This window comes from Bidens hawaiensis, unplaced genomic scaffold (genome assembly GCF_021521415.1).
Source record: "Bidens hawaiensis isolate Kalapana, Puna unplaced genomic scaffold, B.hawaiensis_p1.1 tig00012179_1, whole genome shotgun sequence".
In the NCBI taxonomy this organism is placed as follows: domain Eukaryota; kingdom Viridiplantae; phylum Streptophyta; class Magnoliopsida; order Asterales; family Asteraceae; genus Bidens; species Bidens hawaiensis.
This window is the reverse complement of record NW_027491979.1, coordinates 54,284-64,382: the sequence shown is the minus strand read 5'-3', so window position 1 is coordinate 64,382 and position 10,099 is coordinate 54,284. Positions and strand designations below refer to the sequence as shown.

Sequence of the window (10,099 nt, the reverse complement as noted above, 5' to 3'; positions counted from 1 at the left end):
GCAACGATTATGTTCTTTACGTACTAGAAACGAGAAACTTCGCCAGTACCCCTTAAGGAGAAACAAAGCCATCACCATTTTGATGAGGGAGGTGAGGTGGTCATTGAGGTTTTACCAAAGGGTTTCCTTCATGGGGTGGTCATGGGTTCGAGTCCTGAAAGGAGAAACTTCTCCCGTACCCCATAAGGATTAGCAGTGTTGGTTGTTAATAAACATAATAACTTGACAAAGAAGTTAAAAGGGTTGATATGACAAAAGCAAGTGCATCACAACTATGGTCTATATGGTAAAACACAGTAGTAACAGAAATAAACATTCATTTTATAAATCAAAATATAAATTACAATTAACATGAAACTCTATTTGTATAATCTGTTCTAATCTTGCTATGGAATAGTGATGGCTCGAGGATTTGTGAACTATTTCTTCACCAGTTTTATGACGTCGCCAATCAAATGTAAGGAACCAGTAACCAAGACCTGATATGTTAAAAACATGAAATAAAATTAAAACTAAGTTAGCAGAAGAATACAATGTGTCATTATATAAAAATGTACCTGCAGTTGAACAGACTTATTTTGTTCAACAGTGTCTCGTAACCATTTAATGGCCAACGGAAGGGATGAAAACACCATACTGTTTTCACAACTTATAACACTCGGGTCATCATCATATTCACCCACACTGGAAACCGAGTCAACCTTTTTCGGATTTCCTGGGAATCATAATAAAAAAAATAATATATTTGCAGTCTCTCCAAACCAAGGACAAATTGCATAAAAAAGTAATCAGTTGGATCTTAATCAACTTTTGTTTTAGGTAACCAACTTATTTTAACCAAAGAAAAACCATCAAAAATTTCAGTTGCTATACTAAATTTCAGAAGGTTGAGAAATTAATTAATAAATTTAATACTATAAATTAACAGTGGTAGTTTTGGAAATGTAACATACCTCTTTTATTAGATATAATATCCTCCCATGCTGTTTGAAGGGTTATTTGCCATGAACAATCAACTTCAGAACCGGTTGCTGCCGACGCGGATGAGCTAGATCCAACTTTATTGTATAGTGACATGTTTGGTACAAACAATGCCTTTTTGAAACTTACACCTAAAATATGAAAAATTAATATCAATGAAATCCTTACATATGAAACGATCAATTCTGGCTGTGTTATCTCAAACGGGTCATATAAAGCATTAACTGTTTTACAACTTCTTATAAAACGAACAAAAAGAATATACAAACATGATTGTAACCGAGGTACCTTGAAGGGCACATGTGTCCAACAGTCGCGGAAACAGCAAATTTGGGTCCCTCACTGACATACAATTGAACAATAATATCTGTGCATTTTCAGTTAAGTTAATAGGATAAAAAAATGAACCATTTTTCTAAAAAAAGAGACATGTTCGCATGATAGCAAAATAATATAGATGATGGTTCAGCAAATAAATATATATAGGAGTGAATTCCATAGATGGTCCCAGTTGTTTAGTTGTTTAGACCAAATTTTATTAAGAAAGAGACATGTTCACATGATAGCAAAAATGAACCATTTTCACTTAGTCACCGACCACCTAGTTTGCTTTCATAATGGTCCCTGGGTCAAGTAAGATTACTATTTTGCCCTTTTCAAAAGTTACACTTTATTTATGAAAGCAAACTGAGGGCTTAGGGACCAAGTCCGTAAAAACTTTAGGGATGAAATCCGAGAAATTTAGACCAAATCACCAGGACTATCTTGTAATTTACGCTGCATATAAAAAAAATCAAATTTTGCAATCAAAGGCATTTTCTTGTTGCTTCTAACCTGTTTGGATTCCTTTTTGGAGCATGATTCTGGCCTGTGATCTTCTTTAATTGCATGAGAAAACCAATTTGCACAAACTTCCATGCTTTCAGGACTATGTGCTCCATCCAAATAAAACACCAGATCTCGTTGACTTTGACTATCACAAACCTGGTCAACAATAATCTGGGCCCGTCCTTGTAGACTTGCGGATGTTAGCCCTTTAATAAACGGCTCAGGCAAACGAGTCTGTATCCAACCATAATAATAGAACTTCTCAAAATGACTCAAATATCGATGGGCGGGAAGCTCATTTATGTTCGTTTATTTGATTAAGGGACGAACATGAACAAATTTTTTGTTTATTCAGTTAGGCGAATAAACATGAACAAATGTCCTGTACGTTCTTTATGTTCGTGAACGTTCATTCATTTAAATTCATTTATGTTTGTTCGTTTGCGTTCATTTATGTTCATTACTTTAGGTTTGTTTTAAGTTCATCTATATACGTTTGTATATATATTCATTTAAATTTTAGGCCCATTACAATTTAGTCTAGTTTTAATAAGTTTTTAGGTCCAACACATTGTTATTCACATTTACTTTTTAAATGGTTTTAACTCAGTTATGTTAGTTCGTTTATACTGTTAACGAATGAACACAAAAGAACACGACCCACTCATTTTATTAACAACGGACACGAACAAGAAAACCTCGTTTGTTTAGTTGTTCACTTTGATTGTTTATTCGGTTAAAGTTAAACAAATGAACATGAACATGCTCCATTCGTGTTCGCTCGGTTCATTTACAAGCCTACATATAAAAAGTGGCAACTTGAAAAAGTTTATTGGTAAACGGGTCAGTTTGGGTCAAAAAGTTTATGTTTGGCGCGTTTCCTTTTTGCTGTGCTTACAATCAGGTCCATGGGTATGACTTCAAGTTGACCGGTCCTTTGAAGCCATGTATAACTTAGCATGAGAGCAAGCCCAGCATTAACATATTGATGCTCCCCTGCAAGCCCAAGATGTAATCCGTTTAACAAATTACCATCCAACTGGTTTGCAACTTGAAGGCACACCTGCAACAGGGTAATTTGGTTATTTCCGATTCGGTATAAAATTATGTAGTTGAGTAACTGCTAAGAGAAACTTAATTTACATCTAACTGGGAAGCCGTTTCTTTAAGTACTTGCATAGCTTCAGGTGGTTGAGAAACAGTAAATGCAGGAACACCTTTCTGTACAAAATAATAATAAACTCATTAAAAGAAAAATGCAACAATTATTATTATTATTATTATTATTATTATTATTATTATTATTATTATTATTTAATACTACCTTAAAGATACCAGCCTTCTGGCCCGCAATCTCTTCAAGAGTGTTTCCTGGCCATGCATAATTATATATAACATGAATATTGTCATATTCAAAGTTCAGTTATACAATAACTTATGGGGTGCGCATAAAACCGAATCAACTGGCCCATAACCAAATTAAACGAACCGATATAACCGAACCTAACCAACAACCAATGGGTCAATTTTGGTTATTCCTATTTTTATAACCGACAAAACCGAACTGACCCACGATTTAGTAAAAACACAGTTAACTAGCCTGGCCCACTATCTTTATATATTGAAGGCTATGTAATATAAACAAATTTGAAATGGTAAAACTTGAATTATTCAAGCCCAAATGTCTGATAACTTATTAAGTGGTTAAAAAGTTTTAAGCAAAAACTTTCAGGCTCGATTACATTGTTTTGGGCTATGTTCTCAGCACAAACATTTCATGGCGAATTCTATTTCACGGTTAACCGACCTATAACTGAACCAAATCAACATGCAAAACTGATTAACCATCACCGATCAGCTATCATTCTCTGGCTAACTGATAGTTTGGTCATGGTTAAAGTTTTGGGCCAAAATCGACCCAAAACGACCCATGCACACCCCTGCAATAACTGATTTATGGAGAAAACAAATCAATATAAAATAAATTGAAGAATGAGCATACCAAGGATTTCCGTGTGGTCAAACCCTAGAGGCGTGATACCGCAAACTATAGGTGATTGAATCTGAAAAAAAAATGAGCATCATATTAATTAGACACATTTTATTTGTATATAACAAATGGTGAATTTTGCTTTAGCAGATCTGCTTACCACATTAGTTGCATCCCTTTTTCCTCCTAATCCAACCTCAATAATAGCAACATCTACCTGCAACCACATGTTACTTGTTTATCAGTAAAAGAATCATGATAACAAAATGATGATCATATTTACTTTCTGTATGCGATTATGTGGATTAAAATTTTACATACTTGCTCTGCTACAAAAATTTTGAAAGCAAGTAATGAAAGGAAGTGGAATAAAGTTGGCATCGGCATATCATCACTGCATTTTGCCTGCATACAGAAATATGAATAAATAATAAATAGGAATTAATAAATCAATTATGAGGATGAAAATAAATGTTAATATGGTTTATAATAACTCAAAACCAAGTAATAAAATTCTGATTATGACTTCACAGCAAAAAAAGAATTTGTAAAGAAACATTAGTGACCCTGTTAACTATATTGAGATCAATGGAACAATAGAACAAAGTTGAAAAAATGACCATAACAAAGCTGTTTAAAAAAAACCATTAACAGAAGTTTGAAAATAACTATTATGTTTGTGAAAGTTTAACAAAAATATTTTGGAAAGTAAAAAATTAGGGAGTTGATAACATAGCCTTTAGAACTACGAATACCAACCAAATTGTTGCTATCTTGGTGTAAAAAGGCGTGCCTGAGACGTGAGGCGCTCAAGGCGTTTTGTAAAACGCCTTATTTCACGTGAGGCGAGAAATTACATGAGGTGGCCTGAAGCGGCGCATCAGCGGGTGAGGCGTGAGACGTTTGAGGTGGCGCTTCATGTTATGCAGTCTAAGTTAGGTTGAAAATGTAATTGTTTAAGCCCATCTGCTTAAAATATTAACGTTGGGGCCCATCCGTAAAACATTACCCAGCCGTATTATATATATCTTATCACTCTATCTTCAATTCAAACCACTCTCTAATTTTCATATTCAAAGTTTCTCTTCTCCAAATGTCAACCTTCTGGATGGTTCAAGTTTATCTTCTCCCTAGTTATTAGTCTCATCTTTTTAATCGGTTCAAACTCTCCTAATTATTACACATATGTTTATGACTCAAGAGGTATTTTCTTCATTATTACTTTTTACTATATATTTTCATTTTTTTATTATTAAATGCTTGTGTAATACATTTTTTATTTTTAATCGGCTTGTTTTCTAAGAATGTAAGTGTTTTGCGACTCTTAAGTATGTTTTTATAATGTTTAAACTACGTATTAAGCATTCGTGTTCGGTTTTTACAAATATGTTTTATCTTTATGATTGAATAACAAGTAGAATATGTCATGTATAATTAATTTTTAGTATTTTTTAATTGAGCACCTCACATACGTGAAGCTCTCACTTCACGCCTAGAGCTTCACACTTTTTTGGACCAAAACGCCTCGCCTCGCCTCACACTTTTTTAAACCAAGGTTGCTATATATTTCTAAAAAGAGGGTTTATCAATCAACATTTGGCTACTGTTGACTACACTTACATAATTAGTAAAAAGTAACAATAATATCGTTTTTAACCATAGACCAAAGGGTTATGCTATCATTTTCCTAATAATCAATATTCCTGTCTCATAACTATTAGAAACCATATGCTTTTGACAAAAAATATTAGCAGCTTTGAATCTTTGAGGTCAGTCTAACCCTGTCATTCCTAGTTTTTCCCCTTGAAAGGCTATTCTCATGGGACTTCTAGTTAGCGGATTAAGTGACTGACAAGCTTTCTTAAATTCAAACAAAATAAGCATGAGAAGAGTTAATATTAGTTAATAACATTTATATAGATAGTATACATAGATTAGAAACCATGCCTTGAGTCTATCCCAACACCACCAGAAGTATTCCAAAAACTTCTCTATTGAAATGTCCTCTCTGAAACAGAAGAAAAATTAGCAACTTTAATCACCTTCTACAGTTGAAATATCTATGATTAGACTTTACTTGGGGTTTAGGACTATAAAAGGAAATATTTTGAACAAATAAATTATATCATGGACATGATGTATGAATTAGAGTTTTAAGGCTTCAAAGATTCACCCATCCAATCGGAATCTTTCTCTAACATCAATAAGGTGAGGAGATGTGAAAAGCCCTGTGTGAAAGCCATGATTTCGTAGTATAGCTTCTGTGAACACACATGTTGATCCCTGTAACCGATCAAATTGTGACAAAGATCAGAATAACATCAATCCAAATTTTAATATGGGTTAGTTTTAAGTTTGTATCTAACAAGGAGTTTGAGCCTAGCTAGGATTGTTTAGGTTATATAAAGTAACACATGTAATCAAGTTTTCTTGAGTTTATCCAATTTGTTTGTTCTTCACCACCGATTCAATATGTGATATATTTGTAGTGCATAACTGGCATACGCACATACGCTCAAATTATATGAGGCCTATTTTGGAAGAATGAATAAGTGCACCAGTAATAAGTCATTATAACTGATACAATGTGTCAAACTTAAGTACCATTGTTTTAACACCGTCTTAAGACGGACTATAATCGGTATTTAAAGTTTGTTTTGTCGTATCAGGAATAACAAACTTATATACAAACTATTTAACAAGCATCTAAAAACACATACATTGGATTGGAATGGATGGAATGATCAAAGTAAATTAGTTACCTTTCCCTTAGTGCCTGCAACATGTATGATCTTCAAGTGCGAAATCGGCTCCTCCAAATCCAAAATCTAATTAATAGATTAATAGGGAGACATACATAATAAATAAATAATCAAACATGAAGAGCAAAAGTGAAGCTAATTAGTTGTAGTTCAATTATGACCTGACCTTAACATAGTCTAATATGCGCTCGAATCTAAAATCGGCAAGGGGCTTATGAGAGCGAGACTTTTTGGTGATGAGAGATGACAAAGCATCCATGGCTTCATCATAACTTGAAACAGATCCTTATTCATTCGTCAATTTCAGTTCAAATTAAAATGTAAAAAATATCATCAATTCAGTTTAAGTGTAGTGAATCGAATGAATTAATATAAATGAAGGAAGAGCAAAAGTAGTACCTTGTGCCATTGAAGCAGTGGCTAGGGTTCAGAAGCTGAATCAGAGGAATAATAATAATAATAATAATATGACGCAGCAGCAGCAAGTGAAGAAGATGGAGAAGAGCTTCTTCGTGCATCATAATATCATAGGTAGGCTTCCGTTGCTGCCTTTGAAAGATGCTTTTTGAATTCCTTTTATTTTATTTTATTATTTATTATTGATAATAAAACTAACGAAAAATAACCACAATAACAAATCATTCATTGGCTACACGCTATTTGTTTTTTAGAAGGTAAAATGTTTACAGTCTGTAAAAAAAATTGTTTATTTTCTAATGTCTGTAGATTTCAAAAATAAATTAGTAGTGGTTTACGAACTGTGGTAGTGGTGCTGGATGGTAATAGTGGCAATGGTGGGTGGTGGTGGGTGGTGGACAATGGACGGTGGGTGGTGGGGGTGGACGGTGGTGGTGGTGGTGGCGGATGGTAGGTGGGTGGTGGTGGACATTGTGTGTTGGTATGGTGTAGTGTTTTAACCCTCTGCAAACCTTAGAAGATCTCAGAAGTGTATGGGTCAAGTCTGCACCAAGAAGAGCTTACGCAAACGTTTTTAATGAAACGCCTTCGAGAAAATAAACAGTCTGCAGATGGCAATGTTTGCGCGTGATAGAACAGAGGCTGCAAAGACCTTTTTAGAAAACCAAACACCACCTTAGACTTGTAGGCTAAGGTGCTGTTTGTTTTTGCAGACATAAACTGTCTGCAAGCTGATTTCATCTGTTTTCATGTCTGCAACTGAAGATGTGGTCTGAAGATCTGCAAGCTGAAAATATAAGACTGTTTGTTTTTATAAGCTGATACTGTCTGCATAACTGTCAAACTTATATCACAAGATAGAAGTCATTTATTCAAGTTACATCTAGTTTTTAGTCTTTGCTTTCCATGCCGATTTGGTTTTGGTGGGTGGTGGAAGGTGGTGGTGGTGGATGGTGGTAGTGGTGGTGGTGGATGGTGGTAGTGGCGGCGGACGGTGGGTAGTGGCGGTGGATGGTGGTGGTGGACAATGGGTGGTGGTGATGGATGGTTTTGGTTGGTGGTGGACGGTGGTGGTGATGGATGGTGGTGGTGGCGGTGATGGATGGTGGTGGTGGTGATGGATGGTGGTGGTGATGGATGGTGGGTGGTGGACGGTGGTGGTGATGGATGGTGGTGGTGGTGGCGGACGGTGGTGGTGATGGATGGTGGGTGGTGGACGGTGGTGGTGATGGATGGTGGGTGGTGGACGGTGGTGGTGGCGGTGATGGATGGTGGTGGTGGTGGCGGTGATGGATGGTGGTGGTGGTGGGTGATGGATGGTGGTGGTGGCGGTGATGGATGGTGGTGGTGGTGGCGGACGGTGGTGGTGATGGATGGTGGGTGGTGGACGGTGGTGGTGATGGATGGTGGGTGGTGGACGGTGGTGGTGGCGGTGGATGGTGGTGGACGGTGGCGGCGGGGTACGAGGGTGGTGGTGGCGGCGTACGGTGGGTGGTGGTGTTGGCGGACGGTGGTAGGAGCAGTGGATGAGAGGGTGGCTGCAAAGGGAGAAGAGTATGGTTTTTTTGTGAAGATGTTTTAAGCAAGATTTCCTTGCTTTTCTTTTAAGATGAAAGAAGATAACTTCAGATCTGTTTTAAGAAAAAAAACAAACAGTCTTCAAGGGTAATGTCTGCGCGCCTGCAGACATTAGCTCCCTTGAAGATGTTTGAAGAAAAAACAAACACCCCCTAACTAAGTATACGACTTTACATACGTCGCGTCTAGGCGTTAGTCACTTGTGGAATTCCATGGAATTCAAAGTTAGAGGCACCGATTAGTCAGTTTAGCCAGCATCTTCGAAGCATTCGTTTCTGATTGAGTGAGAAGGATGATGTGTATGGGATTTGGAGGCTAGAAAATGGGGTCTATTTTGGTAACGTCATGATTAGTAATGTCTATCTTGCTCATTTTTTTCTAAAACTAGATGAATTTACGTTAAGAAATTTAATTTATGCAATAAAAAGAGAAAATAGTTATTAATATAATGTTCGTGTCTAGATCTGTCGGTATCGAATATGTTACTCCATCGTAACATTGAACTTTATTGGATATCATTGTTGACAATTTAATTATTTATCCATAAGACAATGACTATAAAAATTGTGGTTGATAGTATTCAATTGATACAATCCACTCTCTTTACTCTCATAACCTCTTTTACCGTGATTATATCTTTTCAAACAATGGTTGCTTTCAATTTTAACGTGCTAAAAGCCCACCCTCATCTAATTATTATTATTAGACGTGTTGATGTTAGCTTGCAAGACATATTAGATTTCTACAAATTCATTTAAGAACATACAATGAGCCAGACTAATGTAGTAATGTGTCATCTAGAGTTTAAAGAAATTCTTGGTTTTGAGAATATCAAATGGTTTGTTTTTGAAAGTGATGTGCGAATGTGAGTGATTTTTTTTAAAAAAACAATGATTTGTACCTTCTTACAAGACCGAATACCCTATGTCCGGACTAGCATGAAACAATTATTCGTTACCCCTACGTATTAGGCATGATTGTCACACCTCCATCTACGATAGAATATGCAGGGGCACGACTAATACACGGTAGTCCACAAGACACTATTAATAATAATGACAATAACTAATAAAATTATTTCATAAGTGAAGTACATCAAAATCCAAACGAAAACAATCCATAACTCAAAATAAACTAAACTAAAACATGTCCTTTATGTGGTGAATATTCTAAAGTCCAAAACTATTACTTCAACTTTAATCATCCAATTTAGGTACCTGCAACATATGTAAAAATAGATATACTTGTCAACACAAAGGTTGAGTGAGCAAAACACAAGATTTAATATATAATAGTAGTAAAGGCAATTCATATGCGGATGCGAAATTAAAACAATTACTTATAACAATAATGAATAAAAATCCGTTCAACATGACACTAGTCTGGTCAAACTACTAAGATGGGCGTAAGATCTTACTAATGAAGATGAGAATGAGGTCACCAACAATAAAGCAATAAGCACTTATTCATTTAACTTGTAACAACTACTCTACCAAGACATGTAAAAGTATAAATTAGAATTGTGGTTGAGGATGATAATTAT

General features: G+C 35.7%; 1 protein-coding gene across 1 annotated transcript; it reads right to left on the bottom strand.

Annotated features, from left to right (window-relative positions):
- Positions 1 to 251: 251 nt before the first annotated feature.
- On the bottom strand, positions 252 to 7,070 carry LOC143540153 (folylpolyglutamate synthase-like). Its single transcript, XM_077033293.1, has 16 exons — positions 6,961 to 7,070; positions 6,728 to 6,846; positions 6,562 to 6,627; positions 5,973 to 6,082; positions 5,747 to 5,807; positions 4,121 to 4,204; positions 3,960 to 4,016; positions 3,812 to 3,872; positions 3,134 to 3,180; positions 2,953 to 3,030; positions 2,708 to 2,872; positions 1,816 to 2,043; positions 1,270 to 1,348; positions 954 to 1,112; positions 558 to 715; positions 252 to 479 (listed from the first exon to the last, which is right to left on the bottom strand). The coding sequence occupies exons 1-16, from the start codon at positions 6,968 to 6,970 to the stop codon at positions 420 to 422; spliced, it is 1,542 nt and encodes a 513-aa protein (XP_076889408.1). The 5' UTR covers positions 6,971 to 7,070; the 3' UTR covers positions 252 to 419.
- Positions 7,071 to 10,099: the final 3,029 nt, after the last annotated feature.